Source organism: Salvia splendens, chromosome 4 (genome assembly GCF_004379255.2).
Source record: "Salvia splendens isolate huo1 chromosome 4, SspV2, whole genome shotgun sequence".
Taxonomy (NCBI): Eukaryota; Viridiplantae; Streptophyta; class Magnoliopsida; order Lamiales; family Lamiaceae; genus Salvia; species Salvia splendens.
Genome location: NC_056035.1, coordinates 17,937,268 through 17,961,955, shown reverse-complemented (window position 1 = coordinate 17,961,955; position 24,688 = coordinate 17,937,268). Strand labels below are relative to the sequence as shown.

The 24,688-nt window shown below is 36.3% G+C and overlaps 2 protein-coding genes and 1 long non-coding RNA gene across 3 annotated transcripts; all 3 read left to right on the top strand.

The window, feature by feature from the left end:
* The first annotated feature begins 1,383 nt into the window (after nt 1-1,383).
* On the top strand, nt 1,384-4,652 carry LOC121800295. Its single transcript, XR_006050471.1, has 4 exons — nt 1,384-1,654; nt 2,364-2,451; nt 3,713-3,808; nt 4,162-4,652. It is a non-coding gene; the product is annotated as an uncharacterized LOC121800295 (long non-coding RNA).
* Nucleotides 4,653-9,094: 4,442 nt separating this feature from the next.
* On the top strand, nt 9,095-10,324 carry LOC121800763. Its single transcript, XM_042200269.1, has 4 exons — nt 9,095-9,709; nt 9,789-9,916; nt 9,988-10,132; nt 10,217-10,324. The coding sequence occupies exons 1-4, from the start codon at nt 9,095-9,097 to the stop codon at nt 10,322-10,324; spliced, it is 996 nt and encodes a 331-aa protein (XP_042056203.1).
* A 2,619-nt stretch (nt 10,325-12,943) lies between these two features.
* Nucleotides 12,944-14,317, top strand: LOC121801645 (dof zinc finger protein DOF2.4-like). Its single transcript, XM_042201179.1, has 2 exons — nt 12,944-13,153; nt 13,387-14,317. Exons 1-2 carry the CDS (start codon nt 13,103-13,105, stop codon nt 14,122-14,124), a joined length of 789 nt encoding a protein of 262 aa, XP_042057113.1. The 5' UTR covers nt 12,944-13,102; the 3' UTR covers nt 14,125-14,317.
* Nucleotides 14,318-24,688: the final 10,371 nt, after the last annotated feature.

Here is a 24,688-nt window from a genome sequence, read left to right as displayed (position 1 = left end):
CTTCAATGAGGTTCTATCTAGACAGGCCTCAATGCGCAACCAACAAGACCATGCTCAACTCATGAACGACATGATTGATGAAGTGTGGGCCCGTAACCGCCGTCGCTGAGTTTGCGTATTTTTTTAATTCGTATTGTAATGTACTCCCTCCGTCCAGTAATAAGAGTCCCGTTTTTCCGTTTTGGGACGTCCGGGAATAGGAGTCCCGGTTCTACTTACCATATTTGGACAATCTAATTACCCTACTTATTCACTTCAATTTCAAAAATGCCATTAAAAAACCCCCAAATTGATTCCCTAATTTCCACCCCAACCCCCATTCTCTACCCTCATTTGCGAGAATTCCCATTCTCTCTCTTTCTCACTCTCCCATTCTCTCTCGGGAAGCCTAATCCTTCGCAGCCTCCATCGCCTCCACCGCGCTGCGGCCATTGCCTCCTTATCTTCTGTTGCCTGCACCACGCTGCCTCTACCATGCCGCCTCCACCGTCTCCTTATCGCCCACCGCCTCCACCGCGCCGCCTCCACCATCCCATATCAAACCCGAATCGGTCGTCTCATTCTCTCTCTGAAATGGAATACAGTCCAAAACATTGTCCCTTATCTCTCTCTCTCAGCGAACCCTAATCCTCTTTCTCTTCTTGAAATTAATTGTTGTGTTAAGTGTAATTAGGGTTTTTCGACTGGTTGTGTGTCTGATTTGGACTATGGTCCAAAACATTGTTGTATTGGAGTATTAATTTCATAAAATTTCGATTCACATCGGGTTTGAATTAAAGTTTGGATTTTGCAGTGTGTATTGACTTGAGCTGGTTCTGTTCTTGGTGTTTAAATCTTCATATTGTGATTGTGACTGCAATTAGCGTGGTTTGTTTACTTTAAATCTTTGATTGTTGGATATATAATTTGGAATAAAAAATAGTGATAAAAAAAACTAAAATCAGAAAATTATAAATTAAACATTTTAAGTGGACCCAAAATTCCACTATTATACACTATTTATTACACACTCCAATGCTTTCTTAAAACCCGTGCCTTTTAGAAATGAGACTGCTATTGTTGGACGGAGGGAGTATTAATTATTATATATGAAACGAAGTTTTTTCCCATTTTTTTTAGTTATTTAAATATTCAAATAAAAGAAAATGCATAGGGCGCGCTTTAGGGCGCCCCATTGCAGGTGGGGGGTAGGATGATAAAACTGATGATGTGGCGCGCCATAGGGTGCGCCTTAGGGCGCCCCATTTTGGATGCCCTTAGTACTAGAAGAGATAAGGATGGAAATTAGAGATAAAGAAAAAGAAGAAAGAAAAAGAATAGAGGGATATTGATGAGTAGGAAACGTGTCTTGTTTAGGAAAATAGGGGGAAAAGAAAAATGAATTAAGAATTAGAAAATAGATCCAAAAAAAAATTCACCCTTCTCCTCTTTCTTTCGCTCTCTCTCCACGCATACTCTCTCCTTCACTGTAAGAGATTTCACAACTCTCATACTCCCTCCGTTCAACCACCGTGCCATCACCGAGATAGCTCCGGCGACTCCACCGTGATGCAAGTAGGCCACTCTGTTAACCCCAAGTCCCAATTTTCATTAGCTCTTCTCAATTTCAGAAATTGAGTTGTCAAACCCACTTCCAAAATAGTTGAAATTAGAGGTTAGAGTTTTCCATAACCTCTTTAATCTTGGTTCTAAGTATAGTAGTGATGTTATTTTGATGTGATTCTTTTTGTTGGAGTAAAAATTAGGGTTCTTGAATTTGGGGGTTTTGTTGCTTTGATGCTTTTGTGTAAATTGGCTATGGAATTATGTAAGTGGAAGTATGTTATGATGTTGATTTGAAAGTTACCTTTTTGATGGTTTGATATTGCATAATGTTGGGAATGATTTTATCGTGAAGTTTGATATTGATTGTTGATGCTTAAACAAGCTGAAAATTCTTAAAAAGGATATGGTGAAAGAGGTTTAGTTGTTGGTTGATATCACAAGACTTTTGGTTATGAGTTTAGCTTCAAAATGTCAAATTTTTTAGTTTAATTTTAAAATAAAGTTGTTTTCCCATATTCTCAAAATTAATTAGGTTTGTTTTATGGAGAAAAATGGAATTGTGAGGCTTATATTTTTGGGACAGCTGGGTATAGCCCTCATTTTCCGAAGTTATTGATTAGTATTCTCGAATTACTATGCTTCTTTTTGGTATAAATGTAGTTAGAAATGTTTTAACTTGTATATATATGATTTAGATGACTTATTTTGTGAGGAAGGAAATAATATAGAAAGTGAAATAGATAAATGTGATGATTTGGTGCTACTTGTGTTTTAAGTGTTTATTTATAAATTGTATATGTGATTGTTTGAAAAATTAGGTGAACTGAGTGCAAGCACAAGCGATAGGGGAAATGGCCAGATCCATGGTTGACTAAGCAAGTAATAGAGTTTTTGTGACGTGTACAGGTAGTGAACGCGTGTTCTAGAGTTCAATCCCTTTTACTTCAAGACATATTGCTACATTTTTTATGTGTTTTGTCTTCTTACACAATAGAACTTGAATATGATTGTGTGAACTGTATAACTTACTTGATGACAGGAATGAGATGTTGAAAGGTAAGATGATGGAATTATGTATTGAAAAATGTGAAATTGAATGTGAAAAGTATGTGTTACGCCCCATTGCTTGAGTGAGTTACAAGGTATAGTTGGCATGCCATAGGACATCAGTACTGCACACATGTTGATCACTCGTCTTCTGGATAACCGAAGCCAATGTTATCAATCTCGTATGGCGGCTTATGGCGGATCGACAAAAACCGCCACAAGGATATGGCGTATTAGTATGGCGGATATGGCGGTCAATAATTAAATAAATAAAATAATACTTATATATTTATATATAATTCAAAAATTAGAAAATAATAAAAATATAACATCTAAAACTATTAAAACAATTAAAAAGCGTAAAATACAACTCTAATCTCCATGTTTCTTGCATAATGCTCCATTCCTAAATGCAGTATACACGCAATGTTGTCAAATGACAGATATGACGGTGCTATGGCAGCGCCATGGTACTATGGCTTTTCCATCACCGAACGCCATGCCATAGCGCCATGGCACCGCCATAGCTGCTATTTGATAACATTGACCGAAGCGATGATCTATATGATATATCGATAGTTGACATGTACCCTATATGGGTAATATATGACAGTTGCCTTGCGATAGGCCATATGAAAGATTATAGTGTCCGATGCGAACGTACATGATAGGCGCCCTCATCGGGCTACAGATAGCGTCCGTGTACCCGTGTCCATCACTAAGCATAACTTGAGGCTCTATTTTTGAAATAATATGTTTGTGCTTTGAATTCTTTAAATAGTTATGTTTTCCTCAAGTAAAATTATGTTGATTGATGAAAGGAAGTGACAATAAATCGTATTATATGTTGTATTGTGTTATATAGTTCAGATTGATAGGTGATAGATGGTTATTATTGAAAGTATTACATGATTAATATAAATGCTTATACTGGGTGACATTGTTTTGAACTTGTATTTGACGCCATACATAATTTGAATATGTGTTGTACGACATTCCAGGTAATAAAGTCTTTACTTCGTGTTGGTGATATAGAATGAAGCTTTAGAGCTTTTATTCTGGAATGCGTTTACACTACGAGCTTTTCGAAGCTCACCCCCCTTTCTTCTCCCTCTTGCAGAGTACAGAAGCGAGTGAACTCGCTAGTTGGCAGCAGCACGTGTCAAGTCACTACCTCCCTTTTTGCTAGTGGAGTTGTATATATCTATCGAAACAGGTTAATGTTATTTTGTTATGTATAGTAGTAAATAGTTGTGTTATCAGGTTTAGTTACTTATATGATAGTGTTGTATGTTGAGTGTTTGCAAAATGAAAAAAAAATATAGGCAGGTTTTGTTTATCGATCGTACCGAAATGTGACATCACTTATTCGGTTAAAACTAACCGAGTAAGGGGTGTTACATTAACATTCTTGATCAACTCACACAAAAAAATGTCTCATTCTGAATAGGCTTCAGAAGGAATACAAGCTAGAGAAATAAAACTTGACATATTTAAATTAAAACGTGGATGAAAAATAACGGAAGTTAATGCAATATTTGGTTGTGTATGCAATATTTGGTTGTGTAGGTGAAGAAACCACCATCGTTGTCGATAATGTTTGCACATAACCAATTTGTTGAGACATTGAGTGATAGTAGTTGAAGAGTGGAGTTCATCTATGACTATGATGCTTACAAATGTGTGTAAATCGAGCGTAGAAGGCGATGGATCCAGCGTGAGGTACGACCTACTCGTTCGTGGGCGTCTTTTGCATGCCGTACAACCGCGTACATATAATCGCCTAATTGCTTACGCGGCTAAGAATCGGGTCGCCAGCAACCCTACCAACACGGTTTTCGATATCAATTTGGATTTAAATTATACCTCTCTTCGATTCCTCGTGGTGCGTTTTGTTTGTAAGATCTCATGTTGCTGCTGGAATTTGATATTTGCAGTTCAAATCACCATTAATTTCTGGTTATATATTCCAGATAAGGTATATTATAGACTTGTCTAATGTTGAACTTTTCCTGTTAAGATGAGCCTGATAAGTTTTCATTGTCTTGTGTTGATTTCAAGGGAATGAGCATGTATTATTGTTATCAATGTAATTAGACTTAACGAGTATTTTGGTTGAGGAAATAGTAATATAGTAGTAAGTCATAAATATGTAATGATATGTTATATACAATTGACAAGTCTATAGTTTCACGAAGTGTATGGTAGTGTGAGAAATGACAAGAGAGGAGATGAGTGTGACACCCTATCCTTGAGAGGAGATCATCAAAGGCAAAGTGCCAAAAGAGAGTGATAACTCAAAAACTTGCTTAGTTTATTAATGTATTTTCAGACAATTGATAGTCCGACAAGTGAGAAGTAGGTTTCCATGATGGTCTTACAAGCTGGGAGTTGTAGTAAAAGTATTGAATAGATGTAGATTTTGGGTATTCACATAGTTAAAAAGCAGTAGCCATGCCAACAATTCTATTTCTGCGTCAATTTTATTTCATATTTGAAGAAATGGTGAGCCCATGCCATGAAGCAATCGCATTCACATCCAAATTTCTATCACTTTTATAGTTTCTATGACATCAAACTCTGCATGCGCACTCAGGCAATGGATTTCCTCCCATGCAACATGGCTAAAATTCAATGTGCCTTGTAATTTGGATTTGATCACTTGTTCACCCAACTTATAAATTCAATAACATGGACTAGTAGAATGACGATGCCACAAACGAGAGTGAATATTCTCGTTTGATAAGTCGTGGAAGGTAGAAGAACGCCACAAACGAATGTGATTGTTCGTCTGATAAGTCGTGGAGGTTAGAATGGCGCTGCAAACGATTTGATTGTCCGATTGATAAGTCGTTGATTGATAGAATGACGCCACAAACGAATGTGGTTGTTCTTTTGATAAATCGTGTAGGAGAATGACGGTACAAATATGGTAATGAACAATTTGATGAGTCGGTAAATCGAACTCCGAGCACCATGCTTCAAGGAGACGAGACAAGGGAAATGAAAACTCACATTTTTATAGATAATTCAACTCCAATTTCGTTCATATTGTGATGGCCTAATTTTATGATGGCCTTTATATAAGTAAAGTAAAATCTAATTCTATAAGAAAAAGTAGAGATAAAAGGAAAATTCAAAACTAGAGTAAGTACTGCTTATATGCATTATCATCATTTTACTTGTACTAGAAAAGCTATCAAGATTAGTTACTCGTACAAAAGTGTTTGCTGTAATTGTAAATGCCAATAATGGAGATATAATTGAATTTAATCCAATTAAGCTAGAATCTAGTTGCATAATTCATTCTTTGTATTTTTTGAATTTGCGACTGCACTATTTTCTACTTTTTGTCAAGTCAAATTTACTATATTCTCCTTTTGTAAAGGTGATAGATTACAGTAAAAATTCCGACCTCGCTCTTCTTTCAACTCAACAAAAAAAAAAATACTTGTATAATTTGAAATTGCCAATATTTTCCAACATTTCCCTCCATATTTCTCTAATATGTACAGAATAGTCTACTGCAAGTCTGCAATTAATCGAGATCGTTAAAAAATTGTACCCATATACATACCGTCTAAAGAGCCGAATTATTCATGATATTAACAAATACTTATGTTTAGTAGTACTAGTAATTAAAAAGAAGCTAAAACAACAGATTCTTATATAACTTATATTATCACCTCGAAAATTATTCTTCATCAGTAGACTGCCAAGAAAACTAAATAGACCAACCCAAATTTAATCATCATCCTACATTTAAGTAAAAGTGTAAAACACGCATATTTTAATTAGAGATATATAGATATAGAAAACGGGGAGCGTTAGGGCGACACCACTGTTAAAGTGACAACAACGTAGCATACAATCTGAGATACATAGGTAAGCAATTTGCGATGCATAGCGAAACAACTCGGCATAAAGTTCCAAGCAACAACATACGAAATCAGAGCACTATGGTAAACACTATAGTTAAAATCACAACCTAAGCAAGCAATCTGCGAAACATGGGCAATCAATTTGTGATACATAGACAAACAACTCAACATATGATTCCAAGCAATCTTCGATACATTGGCAAGCAAGCCTGCCACGTGGCAAACTAAGATTAAATATGTTCCTAAATCTAAGATTCTCGTGCTATATTAGGGCACCCACAGTGGGGCGGACGATAGGCCGCCCGATGCCTCGGGCGCGCCATCGTCTGCCACTGTGGGTGCGCGGACGATGGACGATGTGTCGTCCTCGCCCGACAGATAGTCCGCGGAGGAAGCGCGGACGATATGGCATTGTCCGCCCACCGTGGGCGACGCGGACGATGGCACAGACGATGCAACACGTTTTAATTTTTTTTCCAATTTTTGTCTATTTATTAAACCTCGTTTCTCATTCTATTTTTCATACGAACATTTCTCGCATCTCTCATTTCTCTCATCTCTCACATTTCTCCATCTCTCACAAACCAAAATGAACCACGACGACGACTGGAGTTCATGAACGATATGATTGAAGAAGTGTGGGCCCATAACCGTAGTCGCTGAGTTTGCGTATTTTTTTTAATTCGTATTGTAATGTATTAATTTTATAAATGAAATGAAGGTTTTTCCCAATTTTTGTATTTATTTAAATATTCAAATATAAGAAAATGCTTAGAGCGCCCCTTAGAGCGGCTTATAGGACGCTTCATTGCAGGTGAAAGGGTAGGAGGATAAAATGCTGACATGACGGTGCATAGGGCGGGCTTGAGGGCGCGCCCTAGGGCGTTCCACTGCGGATGCCCTTATCATTTTAAAAGTGTTTGTAATGTTATTCCAATCATATAGAAAACTCCGTCGTATAAACATCTTTAAGTGATATTGAAAAATATTCTAATTCTCGAAAAGAGAGCCGTTTCTAGTTAAATCCTTTTCAAATTCCGAGAATATTGAATCCGATTCCCTTCTAAAAAAGATTGTAAACCACTGTTAACGGAATTCACTTTATTAATGAGTGTTTGGATCATAAAATCATAGTAGACCGTAAATGAATTCTTTTTTATCCGAAGTTTAGTTATGGCAAGCCTATGAAAAGCATCACTCAAAATTCATAATTGATTAAATTTATTTCATTAAGTTGTTCCCTTAAATTATGTACTCTCAACTCCAGCGCGAGTGATCAGTATTTTTTTAGAGATGTCCCCAAATAGTGGAGTTTACATTGTTTTTTTTCCGCAAAATTTATTTTTTCTCACCTACTTTATTTTCTTTTAACTTAATCTTTAAATATCAATTTTTTTATTTCCTATCTAAAAGTAATGTTTCAACTATTATTATTTATCTAGAACTATGAACCACGAAATAAACAAAATCCTGCAAGAATTAATAGAAAAATAATTATGCATTTGCACTTGCACTAGACAAACTTGAAGTTGAAGCTAACAATCGTATGTATTCTAGGATGTACTATTTCAGATATTACAGATTAGAATTAATGCGAGAATTTGTGCTACACACAAACATACACTGATACACTATATGTATTCGATCATTTTCATATGGTAACATTGTTCAAAAACAAAACATTGTAGTCCATTGGATCTTGTGATTTAATAGTTAGATTAATGTCACGTACGTGTCGTCTAATAATATAGATTATTAGTTTAATAATGTAACTTAGCTAATAATATACTCCTTCCGTCCCCGATTAGGAGTCGTTGTTTGACTCGGCATGGGTTTTAAGGAAGTGTTTGAATGGTTGGTGTAGTAAATAGAGGTAGGTAGTGAAATGTGGGACCTCTTTGACTTTTGGTGTAATAAATTTAATTGAATCAATTCAATGTTCAATTTAAATTTAATGTTCAATTTAAATTCAATGTTCACGGCCTCAAACAATTCAATTAAATTTAATTGTGTAGTCATTAACTAAAGTCAATGTTAACTGCCCCAAAATTGAATGGAAAAAAAGGTGCAAGTTGCACTGTAATTGCAAAAATTAAAGCAAGGATGGAAATAGAGAGGGCACGTTGCACTGTAATTCAACTTCCTCCCAAAAATAGAGATGGAAAGCCAATTTCATTTAGTGGAGGGAATTTTTACAAGCAAGGAGGGAAAATGTACAAGGAATTTCAAAGTGTTCACCAACTCCTATAAATACATTCATTTCTACTCTTCAGTTACTTCCACCAACCAAAACAAAAAAAAAGGAAAAGCTATTGGTTTTGTATTATACCCTCAGAAAATTTTCATCACTGGGTAATGGAGAATGTGGTGGTCCGGGTGTTGGACCCTGATCAGGAGCAGCAGGGGCAGTGGCAGGGGCAGGGTGGATGGCAGCGGCCTACATTAGCATTGACTAGCCAACAAAAAACCTCATTGCACAGTTTCTTCTACAGCGAAGTACGGCTGGAGTGTTGCCAAGAGGGTCTTCTGCAGAGGCAGCCAAAAGATTCAACATCCACAAAAGGACAACAAAGAGAATTTGGCACATCAGTAAGCAACAGATAGACAGATGGGAACCTGTCATGATGCAAGGCAAAGCAACAGGTTATCAACACAAAGATAAACTCATGTTAGATGAAGACAAGTTTAGAAACCTGTCCATGCTTGAGAGATCAACCATAAGGAAGGTTGCTTCTAAGATGGAAGTAAGCAAGACAACAATTGATAGATTTCTTAAGAGTAATCAGTTGAAACCTCACACAAGTTCTATCAAGCCTACACTTACTGAAACCAACAAAATTGCAAGGATGAAATGGTGTCTTTCTCATATTCAGCTAACACTAGCTGAAGGTAAACTTCTTTACCATTCAATGCACAACATTGTTCATATTGACGAGAAATGGTTCTACATGACAAAGACATCAGATAGATACTACCTTTTGCCGGATGAAGATGTGCCATACAGGTCTTGTAAGTCCAAGAGATTCATCACTAAAGTGATGTTCATGGCTGCTGTCAGTAGGCCACTTTGTAGGCCTGATGGAGAAATCATATTCGATGGTAAAATAGGCTTATTTCCATTCACAGAACAAATACCAGCCCAAAGAAGTTCAAAGAACTGGCCAAAAGGGACACTTGAGACAAAGCCTATTCAATCAATTACCAAGGAAGTCATGACAGCTTGTCTCCTAAACCAGGTATGCCTATTTTTCTGTCAATAAAGCTATCAGACATAAATCATGTCATCACTTAGTCACATACACATATCATTGCCAGATTATACCAACAATCAAGGCCAAATGGCCAGCCAATGCAAGCAAGAAGATTTTCACACAGCAAGATAATAACAAACCTCACCTTAGAGCTGCTAATCAACAGTTTGAGTCACTTGCTAGTACTGATGGGTTGAATTCCATCTAATTAGCCAACCACCCAATTCCCCCGACACAAATGTGTTAGACCTTGGGTATTTCAGGGCAATACAGTCACTTCAAGATGACAAGATGGCCACAAGTGTAGATGACTTGCTTAGGAATGTGTTTACCTCATTTGAAGAACTCTCACCACAGACTCTGAATAGAGTCATCATATTGCAAAGCTGTTTGACAGCAATATTACAAGTGCAAGGGAAGAATGACTACAAGATCCCTCATTTAAACAAGGACAGATTACACAGAACATAGAGGCTGCCTTTACAACTTCAGGTTGAAGAGGGTTTGGTGAGAGAGAGCTTGAAGTATCTAAAGCTGCCTGAAAACAACACTGGGGACACATATGACATAGGGCGGCTTAACCATGCTTTAGGGTACTAGACATAAGTTTAGGGGCTGGAGTTTACAGTATAAGCACCAACATATGTTTGTGTTTAAGATGTAAACTCTTTTTTTGTGCATAGGCTGCATTTTTTGTTACTGCCATCAGAAAAGTTTCATCACATGGCATCAGCCTCCAAACCCTTCATAGGGGGGGTGGCTTTTTTTGCTAAATAGGCTGCATTTTGTATAAACATCATCACTGTACACTCTAGTAAGTAATTAGTGAATATTTTTTGTATTATCACTTCAAATCAGCCTCTAAACCCTTCATAGAGGGTGGCTTATTTTGCATTTCCCTCAGAAAGAGTTCATCCTAGGGCATACAAACAACAACACAATGCATAGGGACATCAGAGGATAGTTGCAACAACCACACAAATGCATAGGGACATCAGAGTATAGATACAACAACCACACAAATACACATTCACATTCATCAACATTTCCCCCAGCCTCAATATCACACAAGGTAGTCATAAACATTTCCCCCAGCCTGAATATCACATAACATGGACCAATACCACTTCAAATCAGCCTCCAAACCCTTCATAGGGGGTGGCTCAATATCACATAAACATGGACCAATATCACATTCACAGTCATCAACATTTCCCCCCAGCCTCAATACACATAAACATGGACCAATATCACATTCACAGTCATCAACATTTCCCCCAGCCTCAATATCACATAAACATGGACCAATATCGCATTAACATGGAGCAATGCACATAAGCATAGATTACATCAGAAATAGGCTGCATTTTCCTAAAGTCAAAAGCTTCCAAACCCTAAAAAGGGGTGGCTCTGAATTAGAAAGAACTCACAAATCAGAAGATATCCTTCATGAAAGGAAACATGATTAATAGCATAGCTTTTTCATTGTCGGTGTACTCTCTATTTGGCTCAACTGCCGGTTGCATTGCTCCTTCCTCGATGTCATCCAAACCAATGGAAGGTGATTCGCTTTCCAGCAAGTTCACAGAATGTGAAGGCGGCTTGGTATCAGATCCGTCAAAGGGGGAAAACGGAGGCTGAGTTTCAGATCCGTCGAAACCCTTATCCGGATCTTCGGTTTCAGAGCCGGAGGTTAATGGGGACGGAGATAGAGTGTCAGAAACGTAGAAGCCCTCGGCCGGAGGCTGAGTTTCAGATCCGTCGAAACCCTTATCCGGATCTTCGGTTTCAGAGCCGGAGGTTAATGGGGACGGAGATAGACTGTTAGAAACGTAGAAGCCCTCGGACGGATGCTGAGTTTCAGATCAGTCAAAAACCTTAACCAACGCTTCGGTTTCAGATCCGACTTCAAATGGGGACGGATCTAGGGTTTCTGAACCGTAGAATCCCTTGGACGGAGCTTCAGTTTCAGATCCGTAAAGGACAAGATCGGGAGGTGTCGACCCTTCAGCCCCGTCGTCGCCTATGAACGGTGGAACACCGTGAACCACGGACCGACGACAACTTGCGTCGTAAACTACCCAGTCCGGTGGTGTTTCAGGCACGACGGTGTCCATCGCGTCGAAGGGAGGCGGAGGGGGAGACTGATTGAGGCGGAGGGGGAGAGGATTCATGAGAGAGAGGGCCGACAGTGAGAGAGAGAGTCGAGAGTGAGTGAGATTAATCGAGAATGAGGGGTTGACTGCAAACCCTAATGGGTTTGCATTTTCTTTTTTTTAAGTGTAAATAATGGCATTCTCAGTAAATTTGCTAAACATTAAGGGTGATTTTGATGTCCAAAAATGCTAAGTGGGTAGAGTGACTCTTATTGGGGGACATCCCGAAAAGAAAATTAGCAACTCTTATTCGGGGATGGAGGGAGTACTATTTTAGTAAAATAATGTAGCTTGACTAATAATGTAACATCTTAGTCTAATAATGTATCTTATCACAACCATCCAATCCAAGGATTCAAAGGCTGTGATTTGTTTGATGCTTAACACTAAGGAGGTGTGAGTATTGAGGACCTAATATTCCCCCTATATGTATATACACATGTATAAAGCTAATATATACACTATATATATAAATGATGTATATATATGTGTGTTGGGGTTGGGGGTAGGTGCAATTGGTAGTATCATGTGATAGTCCTTCCATGCAAGAAAAGAAATGGGGTGGGGAAGCATCCCAGCTCAAATAAACTTTATCTTGGTCGGAAATGCCACTGTTTATTCAACCCCCAAGCCTGACCTTTTTTCCTCTTTCATGCTAGCATTTTTTTAAAATTTCATATACATTACTTTTATTCCTACAGATATAGTATTAATTAATTCCCAGAGAAAGTAACACTGGAATTAAGCCACAAAGAACGGTTTGCTTAATGCTTGTGTCAAACAAAATATATAGTCTTAATTAGTATGTTAATGCTGGGCACCCACACTCTCAATCAATATATTCTCTCCCTCCCCGAATTATTCAATGATTTTGCATAAAAGAAATCTCCACTTTTTCCATGCAATCTCCACACAAAATGAAGCTTAAAGGCTAAGTAATTAAGAAACTGAAACCCTAAAAAGCAGTAAAACAAAACTAGACAGTGTGAAAACAAATTACCCTACTTAATGTATTCTCTCTCTATGTGTATATCTGTGTTTATATATATACAACCATAAAGCCCCTCACTTTATTCTAGCTCCTACTATATTCCCATTCTTGCTTTATTACTCTCTCTCTTTCTCTCTCTCCCTTTGGGCTAACCCTCCAGTTGATGTGATTCTCCACTACACCTCCAAAAACCAAATAACCTTTACAAAAGAGAAAGAAAGTTCAAGAACCATGGTTTTTTCTTCAATTCCTGCTTATCTTGATCCATCCAGCTGGAATCAGGTAAGTTTTTTTTTTCTTTCATTTTTTTTGCTTTCTTTCTTTGATATCATATTATGCTTCCATAGTAGAGAGTCTCTTTGCTAAAAAAGCAAAAAATTCAAAAGCCATATTCCCAACCCCCTTTTTTCTTGATCTTTATTTTTTCACTTGTTACCTCTTTAATTTTTTGACTATACCACCACCACCGTGTTTTTTTGTTTCATTTTATTTGTTTCTCTCTTTTCATTTCTCAGAATTATTTGCAGCAACAAAATCATCAAATAGCTGCAAGCACCACCGCCTCCAACCCTTTACTCCCACCGCCGCCTCAGCCACATGGAGGAGGTGGCTCAATCCGGCCCGGTTCGATGGCGGAGCGAGCTCGGATGGCCAACATACCGATGCCGGAAACATCCCTGAAATGCCCTCGCTGCGAATCCACAAACACAAAATTCTGCTACTTCAACAACTACAGCCTCTCTCAGCCGCGCCACTTCTGCAAGGCCTGCCGCCGCTACTGGACCCGCGGAGGCGCCCTGCGTACCGTCCCAGTTGGCGGCGGCTGCCGGAGAAACAAACGCAGCAAGTCGTCCACCTCCAAATCCACACCTACCAGCGACAAAATGACTGATAATTTAGGCCTAACGCCGCCTCCCCCACCGGTCCGCTTCATGTCTCCTCTGCCCCACTTCACCGACAACTTCACCTCCGACATGAACTTGAATTACATCGGGATAGCAGCCTCCGCAGTCGCAACAAGTGAGATGAGTAATTTACTAGGCATTGAGCAATTCCCTTTGTTGGGCGGTCTTGATGCATCATCGTACCAGTTTCAGGGCGGAGATTTCAGCCAGGTGAGGCCCAAATCGTCTAGCCCGCTAGTGAAAATGGAGGAAAATCCAGAGCACGGCCTAATATATGAGCAGTGGAATGGCCCGACCGCGGCTAGCTGGACAGATCTTTGCTCTTCTTCCACAAGCAATCCATTGTAGAATTGATCCACCAGCAAATAGGGAAAACCCTAGAATTGGTAGGTTTCTATTTATCCAAATGTGCAGCTTAATATAAATTTGTATGTGTAATGTGCTGATGGATCGATCCAGAATATGTGAGGTTTCTTGTAGCTTTGTGTTAATTAGTTGGATTGGAGATTTGATGTTTTTGAGGAATTAAACTTTTATGAAATCTCTGATCTAATTTTAGGTTTATATTATAAGTAGTAGTATATGACAAGTTTCATATTTGGACCCAACTTTTTTTCTTGTAATGGGAGAGGATAGGTTTATAGCTTAATTTAGGAGAATTGGGTGACCTTGTTTTACCCATGCAGAGTATTTTATATTACCTCAGCCTCATATTTCATATTGTTTCACATTGGAATTACTCCAAATATATGACCTCTTTTCATTTTTTCATTAAAATACTCGTAACGTAAAGTGAGTATTTTTATTTATAAATATAATCCTACAATACATTATTCTTTGGTACATCAATTGTTTACTTTTCAATCACAAGACAAATTTTCAAACTCAAAACACACTAATCACTTTTGTTAAAATTTGAGCCAAATCTAGCATGACTAATTTTTAAGAAAAAAATTAAGTACTCCATCCGTCCCATTTAAGCTGTCCACTTTTCCTTTTTAGTTTGTCTCACTTAAGATGTCCACTTTTTATATTTGAAAATAAATTATTTTCTCCTCATTAAAACATTCAACTATCTTTTTTTCTCTATCTATTCCACATAACAACTCCTCCTAAAATCACGTCCCTTAAAAATGTGGACATCTTGAGTAAATGTAGGGGGTATGTTTTCATTTGATGTTCTTATATAAAAACCAAGTGGAGTTAATTAGCTATAAATAGGTGATTTTAATGTTTTAAGAAGATCTGTTGCTTAGATTGCCAACCCCCCCCCCCCCTCCCCCCACAATATATATATACTCCATCCTCCATCTCAAGCTCACACTGAGTTGTCACAAACCACTTATGCTAACTATATAACTCATATTTACTACCCTTAATTACTTTGAAATTTTTACTTTAAAAATCAATTCATCATTGATGCGAAAAAGTAAAGGAAACTATATTGGCATATAATCAGTTCTCTTATATACTAAAACATTGTTGGCTGAGGTGTCCGAAGTTACTTATGTCATTTACGCAAGGCGCTGTTATCCTATTTCTAACCATCGTAGCATCGATCCATGCACCACTACAATATTAATGCTTTTTGAGTGATTCCTCAATATAATCAGAATATCTACCTAGAGATTAGTTCTACATGTCCCCATGAAACTTCATTTTTGTACATATATATAAAGAGAGATAGAAATCACCCAATGATTTCTCAATAATGGTGATGTTGGGGAATATCCTTTTTAGCTTGAATTTGTAGGTGATTAAGGAATTTCAGTTTATGAGATGGGACACAATTCTCAAAAGACACCAAGTTTGAAGTAGTAATACTCCATATCATTCCTTCCAATTCCCAAACCCCAAAAAAGCGTTCAACAGGTGCAGAAATCAAGTTTTTTTTATAAGAGGGATATAAAGAAATCTCGAAATTCGGTCCCCAATAATTAAGTAAAGAGAGGACACCATTAGCGGGAGCCAAAGACGAACACAACAAGTCGAACAATTTTCATGCACGCCATCAAAACAACATCTCTCTTAGGTTTTTCATGAATAATCATTTCATGAAAAACATTTCTTCTCCTAATTGTTTTTCTTGACTACGCGCGTTTCTTTTGCTTTTTCTGGAAGGATGCAAAAGCTTATAGCAATCAGCAGTCAATTGTTTTCAGTCATAGTATAATATTGGCCAAATTAAAGTGTACTAAAATATAAGTTACAAACTTATTTGTTATGGATTTAAAGTGTTGATACCTTATTGTTATTTTCAATTTGTGGAGGGATCAAATTGAAAATAAAGGAACTTAATGAAGGGTAGTGGTCCCCACTTACACACACCTAGGGCTAGTGATAAGATAGAATTATGAGAGCATGCCGATAGATTTGACAAGTATATAGTTTAGGAACATAAGATCTTTCGCTATACTATCTAGGGGTGGGAAATTATACCGAAATACCGTAATACCGGACTTACCGTACCGAAAAAATACCGATTTTTCGGTATACCGCAGTTTCCGGTACGGTATGATACCGTACCGCAGTGTTTCGGTACGGTAACGGTATCAATTTTTCTATACCGCGGTATACCGCAGTATACCGAATCCATGGTATACCGGTATACCACGGTATACCAAAACTTCGGTATATACCGAATCCACGGTATACCGATATACCGTGGTATACCGATATACCGATAGATTATTATATATATAGATATTAATATTAAATATGTTGTAATATATATATTACATTTATATATATATTATATTAAAAAAATTTAATACATCAATTAATACAATAAAATTAAACATTCAAATGATAATTTATTCAAACAAATTCAAATTAACCTGAATTATTTTTTTATTAACTCATCCTATTAAATATAATAAACACAATAGCACATAACACCGAAATAATATGAGAAATATGATATCGGGAATATGTTTCAACAGAGCACATTTGAAAGAATTTGTATTAACTCACACCATTTAGTATATGATTCTTTGTGTAATGTCATATTCCAAATATACAAAGTAATTAAAAATTTTGTTTTATTCTTCGTCCCACTTCATAAAATGTCAATTAAAAATATGTGCAGCTGAAAATGAATCAAATTGTTTAATTAGTGTTTAATTCATTGTATGTTATCTTATTTTATATACTACTTAAATTGAAGGATGAATAAATAGGATACTGATCAGTCATTCTTAATTCTTAAAGAGAAATAATTGTCCAATTTAAATTACTAACTAGTGTCACGCCCGTGCGATGCACGGGTCATTTTAATTTCCTCATATTTATTTCATTTTGCAAAATAAAAGTTGTGAAATGATAAACAAAAGAATATTCGACATCCTCTTACTTTGCATTATACTTTTTCAATCACATTAACCCCACATAGACACACGAGTGTGTTTAAATGCTACATTTTCTTAAAAATGTCAATACGATCACATTAAAATTTCAACACATATTTGTGTTGACATTTTAATAAACTGTCTTGACATTTAAATATCAGACTTAAAATTAAAAAGCATTTTAAATCTGTGAAAATATGAATTAACCGTTGAGTTATAACTGTAGGAGCAAGTTTACGTTGCAATAATTTAATATTGCACTGGTGAGACACTTTCTAGTCGAGATTCATTTAATTGCAATATAGCGACCCTATACACTAAAAACCCAAACTTTGAAACCTAAATCCTAAACCCTTAACTTTAAAATATACTCATCATAACCAACAAATGAGCCAAATTTTGATATATGTTGAATTTTAGTATTTTCACATTAAAAAAATATTATTTGCTAGTATTTTAAAAATTTATTCAAATCAAAGGAAGACCGTGCCTTGTTAATATTTTGAGAATTTGTATGCATGTTTATAATGATAGATTGAAATTAAAGTCTATGCGGAAAAAATTGAATCTTTATTTCATTACACTTGTAAATCTATTTGGAGATTTTATTTATAAGACCAATTATTACTACTATTGGTCTAAATAACCAAAAATAATCAATAAGTACCTTCATTTTATCATTAACCACGATTATGGGATAAAATTCTGAATATATGTAATCAAAATAATCCATAAATATGTATTAAAAGATACTTAAAGATCAACATCATCGGCAACAACAAATATAATATGATACTTGATAACATGCTAACCAAAATATAAAATTGAATAGAGTGATGGACGAATTACCGATAGCAAAAAATAATGAACAATCGAGAAACCAATTAGTAAATGAACAAATCAAGAAACCAATTATTTTTCGGTATACCGTTACCGTTACCATACCGTTATTACGGTATACCGTAATAACGGTATGGTAACGGTATCAAAAAATATCATACCGAATTTCCGGTATACCGGAATTTCGGTATACCGAAAATTCGGTACGGTATCAGTATTGGATTTTGTCATACCGTACTTTCCGGTACGGTATGCGGTATGACACGGTCGGTACGGTATACCGTACCGACCCACCCCTAATACTATCATAATCCAAAATCAAGATTAATCTCTATCCTTAAATTTTAAAATAAGTGGATAAGATTAAATCTTACGAACCTCAATAAATAGTAGATAAAATATCAACAAAAGGGTAAGATCGTCATTTTGTTATCATATCATAATTTTCATGTTTTTTTTATATCAACATAGTGTATTACAAATATCAACATAATAATATGAGTATTTCAACACAAGTACACGAAAATATCAACACAATTTTATTGAGATTTCACATGCATTATATTGAGATTTTGTATTCATTATATTGAGATTTTTTATGTATTTGTTGATAAAAAATATGCTTATTAATATATACGAAAAACTGAAATAAAAATTATCAAATTTTATCATTCGAATTTCGTCGGAACATATGCAATTGAGATCTCGTTAGAATCCTTATAAAATTACCTTTAATTTGATATATTTTTTGAGAAAAAATAATTTAAATTGAGAGAATTACGTAAATTTAAAATTTTTGGATTTTTTTAATAACAGAGAATTTACATTAATACCCTTTACTTTTATTTAATACTCATTTAAATTTAAAATATAATCCACTTTGCATTATATCAGCCACTAGATTTCCTAATCTAATGGTTAAAAATTAGTCTTAATTTTACATTGCTAATTAGTTAGCAATTGATCACCTCCATAGGAACACAAATACATAATTATATTTTATTATTTCATTTATTTTTACAAAACTCTCTAGAGCACTAGCAATGGTGGCCTACCTACGGAGTCTATTTCAGAACATATCTCAATTTTTTTCCTACCACGTCAGCAGGCCGTCTCAGAGCCTATCTCCCTGCAATGAGAGCCCATCCCAGAGCCTATCTTAGAGTCCATCTCATTTCCACATCATCACTATTTTTATATATTTCACTTTTAATTTATTAAAATAAAATGATATATAATAACAAAGAATTAAAAACAACTCAATAAAAAAGCAATTTTATTAAAAAGAAAACATCCTACATTTAAAATAATATAAAAAAGAATAAAAACATTAATAAAGATTTTAAAAACATTGTGACTAGAGAGAAGTAAAATATAAAGTGAGATAAAATGAAGTGGGATGAATGTGAATAATCAGTGGGGAATGAGTTATATAGAGAAGATAAAAAATGAATAAAAATTATAAAAAAAAGAAGAAGAGGAGATCGGCTGTGCCGATCAATCGGCCATGGGGAGGAGCCCATGGTGGGTGGCCATTGCGGGTGCTCTTATGTCAATATGAAGAGACATCCTATACTAAAGAACATAAATCAAATTTAACATTGTATGAATGAAAATAATAAAGATAAGATTATACAATATTGGAGAAGCAAGGTTGGAGTTTAGAGTTGAGATGTCAGTTGACATTAAAATTCAACTCCCTTTGAAGTGCAATGTCTAAGTATGTTCTCTCTAGCTATTATTATTAGTGATGTTTATATCCCGTATGCAATATGTGATCTTGGGACTTAGAATATGTCATGCCTTTGTCATTTGGTTGGAGTTGAGTGTTTGAAACTAGGATTGTGATTCAACTTGCCAATAGATCTTGCATATGTCCCGAGAATGTGTGCTTAAAGTGTTATTGTGAAAGCATGATTCAATATGCTGATTTTTATGTGATAAGGATAAATAATAAGATTTCTAAGGATTCCAATTGTGTTTTGCTATGTAGACCACTTTTGAAAACTGCTAAAACTATGATTAATGTGTTTGAGGGTATTATTTGATTGGACTATGATTGGTGAAAAAAAATGCATGTGTAGCATGCTAGGTAGAATATATACTCTATCCGTTCTATTAAAAGTGAAACGTTTTCCTTTTTAGGTTGTTTCATTAAAAATGAAACGTTTCAATGAATGGAAACATCATCTCTACTTTTTCTTCTCTTTTACTTTACTCTATCTTCATTGACTCACAAAACAACACTACATAAAATCACATGTCAAAAATCAAATGTTTCATATTTAATGGGACGGATGAAGTATAACACAATAGCTAGATTAATAAGACGGAACAGTTTCAGATTAATTAGTAAGGATGAGGGAGATCCTAAGATCATTTTGGGGTTAGAACATATGCATTAATTTGCCCTTGAATATGATCAACAATCTAGGTTCTCCAAGAATAGGTTTAAAATACATTAGTGACTGTCTTAGTAATTAGAGCAGTCACAAAGATATATAAGAAATAGTGGAGTACTATTTTTATAGGTTTACACTGCAATTTTAATTGCATAAAATAAATAGAGTAAATAAAAGGAACATATATATTTTATTTTAGGGCTAATAACCAAAAGATAGATCAATTTTTGGCAAATTTATATTTTTACCATTTACTTTAAATATGGTGAAAAAAATATTAACTTTTAGTAACTTGTAATAAATTTACTACGATTAAACTATCCACCGAATTAATGTTTATTTTTTACAATATTATAAGTTCATCTAGGGGTGAGCAAAAAAACCGGAAACCGAATATCCGAACCGAACCAAACCGAAATTTTGAAATTCGGTTCAGTTTTTTCGGTTTTTCGGTTCGGTTCGGGCGAAGAAAAAAAAATCAAAAAACCGAATTATATATATTCTATTAATTTAATATATTATATTATATATAATATATATATTCTTTTAATATATTCTACTACATAAAATATATTATATGTATTATTAATTTTATATTATATATAAATATTCTATTAGTATATATAAAATAAAATAAATTACACACACACATATACATATAGGGGATCGTTATTCTCCTATTCATCCTTTAGATCCTTTATTCTTATTAATATGGGCCGTTAGATCTCATTCATCAACGATCCAGATGATCTGCATTATTACACTATAATGGTGCATTATTAGTGGGCGTGCATTATTCAACTGAAAATCTGCATTATTACACTATAATGGTGCATTATTAGTCGGTGTGCATTATTCAACTGAAAATCTGCATTATTAAATGACACGTGGCACCAATCTAACCGTCGGATGACAAAATCGTGGGGCTGAGATTAAAAAAAAAGAACAAAAGATACAAAAAGGAAATGAATACATCCCTATATATATATATATATATATTAATATTATATTAATTTTTTTTTCTAGTTTTTCGGGTTTGTTCGAGTTTTTCGATTTCGATTTTTCGGGTTCGGTTCGGTTTGGATTTTGAACTAAATTCAGTTTTTCGATTTTGGCAAAAATACAAACCGAAACCCGAATTCGTACCCCTATTGTTCATCCTATAAACTATGTTGCTTAAGAGTGTCCACTATATAACCCCGCCCTTTTTTTATCCACGGCCCCAGTTTTTTTGTCCATAGCCCCAAAAATTTGTTTCCGCCACTATGGTGGACACTTCCAATAGCCCCAATCTTTTTTTCATTTATGTAAATTTAATTATAATTAAATTTATCGGACTATACGTAATTAGAAGAAAACGGATATACGTGAAGAAATTAAAATTAAATACTAAATTTCGTCGTATTAAAGTACAAGAAAAATTATACAACGAAAATTTAATCTAGAGCAAATCACAAAGGTGTTCATACTGCGCCGCCTCCCCTACATACCCAAACTTCTTCAATCAAATCGGCCTGGAGTGTGGTATATGATGTGGTCCTGCGCATATCAGTAAAACGTTGGATCAAATATTCATTGCTCCGTGGTACGCCCATTTGGATCGGCGCGGAGGCATCACCGTGACTTGTACTAGCGCCCTCTTCCGGTGCCCGGTGCTCTGCCGCAAATCCTTCATCTTCTATTATCATATTATGCAATATGATACATGCTAACATAATATTCACGACATCATCTTCGTGCCAAACTCGTGTCGGGCACCGTATAATGGCCCACCACGATTAGAGGACACCAAAAGCCCGCTCAACATCCTTCCTAGCACCCTCTTGTTTGCGCCCAAAATATTGTTTCTTTGGTCCAACCGGTTGGCGAATTGTCTTGACGAATACGGGCCACTGCGAATATATCCCATCTGCCAAATAGTATCCCCTACTGTACTGCGTGCCGTTGGCTACGAAGCTGATTTCTGGACCCTCCCCCCGGCACTCATCGTTGAAGAGCGGCGATGACTGAAGAACATTAATGTCGTTGTTCTAACCTGCCACACCGAAATACGCATGTCAGATCAGCAAATGGTAGTCAGCAACGGCTTTCAGAATCATCGATGGATGTTTGCTTTTGAATCCAGTTGTGAACTGGCCTTTCTAGGCCACGGGGCAGTTCCTCCACTCTCAATGCATGCAATCGATGCTTCCTAACATTCCTGGGAACCCGTGGATCGAACCGTGCATATCCAGCAGTCTCTGACACTCATCAGGGATGGGCTTCCGTAGGAACTCTCCATTGAAAATTTCCCGGATCGCTTTACAAAACAGCCTAAGCACCGTTAGGCTAGTCGTCTCACCCATCTGTAGGTATTCATCGAACATATTGGCTGGTCCGGCGTAGGCAAGCTGCCGGATTGCAGCGGTGCACTTCTGATGCGTAGACAGCCCGATCCGGCCAACGCAATCACGCCGGAGGGTGAAGCACCGGTAACGCTCCGCCAAATTCGTCGCTATATGGTTGAAGAGCCGTTGCGACATTCTGAATCGCCGGCGGAAAATCTCAGGTGGATAACGGGGGTTATCCACAAAGTAATCAGCCATTAGACGCTGGTGCGCACCGAGGTGGTCTCGTTGGATGGTTCGCCGATGAGTAATCGCACGAGGGATCGCGGCATCCACCTCCTCCGCCATGCGCGCCGCATCCTCCTGGACGGCCTGGTGTTACACCTCTTGAATCAGAGAATTCCAAGCGTGATTCCACAAATTGTCCATTTCAGTCCACAAATTCTAGTGAGAGAAAGTTTGAGTGATGAAGAGTTGGAATGATGTGAAAATAATGAATGGAATGAGGTGTATTTATAGGTGAATTAAATAGAATTAAAAAAAAATTTATTTTCGCATCTGGACCGGCGCGCCGAGCACCGCCCCACTATAGCCGGCGCGCCTATTCACCGCGTCCGCCCCGGACCGGCACGTCCTCTCCCCGAAGACGCAGGATGACCGTCCGCCCCAGAAATGTCGTCCGCCTCGGGGCGGACGTGCTCCCCACTATAGATAGCCCCGAGATCGCCCCCGCCGAGGCTATAGGCGCGGCGGTCCCATAGTGGATACCCTAAGAGAACCGACAGTTAGATAATGTAGACATTTTAGTACGCCATGTAAGATAAAGTTTGGGCGGAACTGAATTTTGTGAGAAATTTACTACCAGTTAAAGTAAATGTATTTTTTCACTCTAATCAATGTTTGTGGTAAAAAATTTAGTTGATGAAAAGTTGTGTATTTTCATATAATGAGAATTAACAGTAGGAGCAAAGTCATTCCGAGTTGGGGTTGGTGCAGGCCCAACCTTTTATCTATTACAAAGAAAGCCCACAACTTTCCTGGGCCTCAAAGATTATGTTGTATCACCACTTACTTACAAGTAAACATAAACCCACGCATAGCTGTTTATTATTTTTCAATTTAGAATAAATTAAAACTTTAAATCAACAATTCTTTAACAAAAGGAATAACTCATGTTTATTATACCTTCGGACAACATTTTTTTCCCTCTCAGCGATGGGAATGACCAAATAGGATTCATGATTAAATTATCTAGCATATAAATGATTAGACCTTAATGAAACCTAATCATATATATATATATATATATATATATATATGAAAATGATCAATACAAAACTTGATCTCAATACAAAATCCAGACCAAATCCTGACCATGAGATTTGGCAATTCAATGGTCAATAATTAAACAAAAACACGGAGGGTCATTGTAAAGCAGTTTTAGGTCATATTATAAACTTTGGGTTTGAGGTCATATTATAAACTTTGGGTTTGAGGTCATGTTAAGATCATTTCATGTCATCCTTACTATAATGACGTAAAAATAAGCTTACAATGACCTAAAAATGACTTTTTTATGCTTGGTTCTGCATTTTTGTATTAAGAATGGTTTTGCATGGATCAAAACCCTATATATATATATATATATATATAGGAGCATTATTCTTCTATTCGTCCCTAAGATCCTTTTCTCTTCTTAATATTAACCGTTAGATCCTATGCATCAACGGGCCACATTGATGCTTAAATTCTAGTTCCGCGTTGCATTATAGAACCTTTCCTTATGCATTATGGGGGTAATATAGTAAATGGGAGAAAATCGAACCGCCATATTTTTGGCAATCGTGAATTTTAAGCGATTTGAAAACATCCGTCTCTTCAACCTCTCTCATTCATTACTCTCTCATCCGATTCCACTCTCCCCACTCCCTCCACTCTCTAAAACCCTAGCCGTTCTGCAAGGGTGAAGAATTGACAGCAATCGTCCAAGATTTCG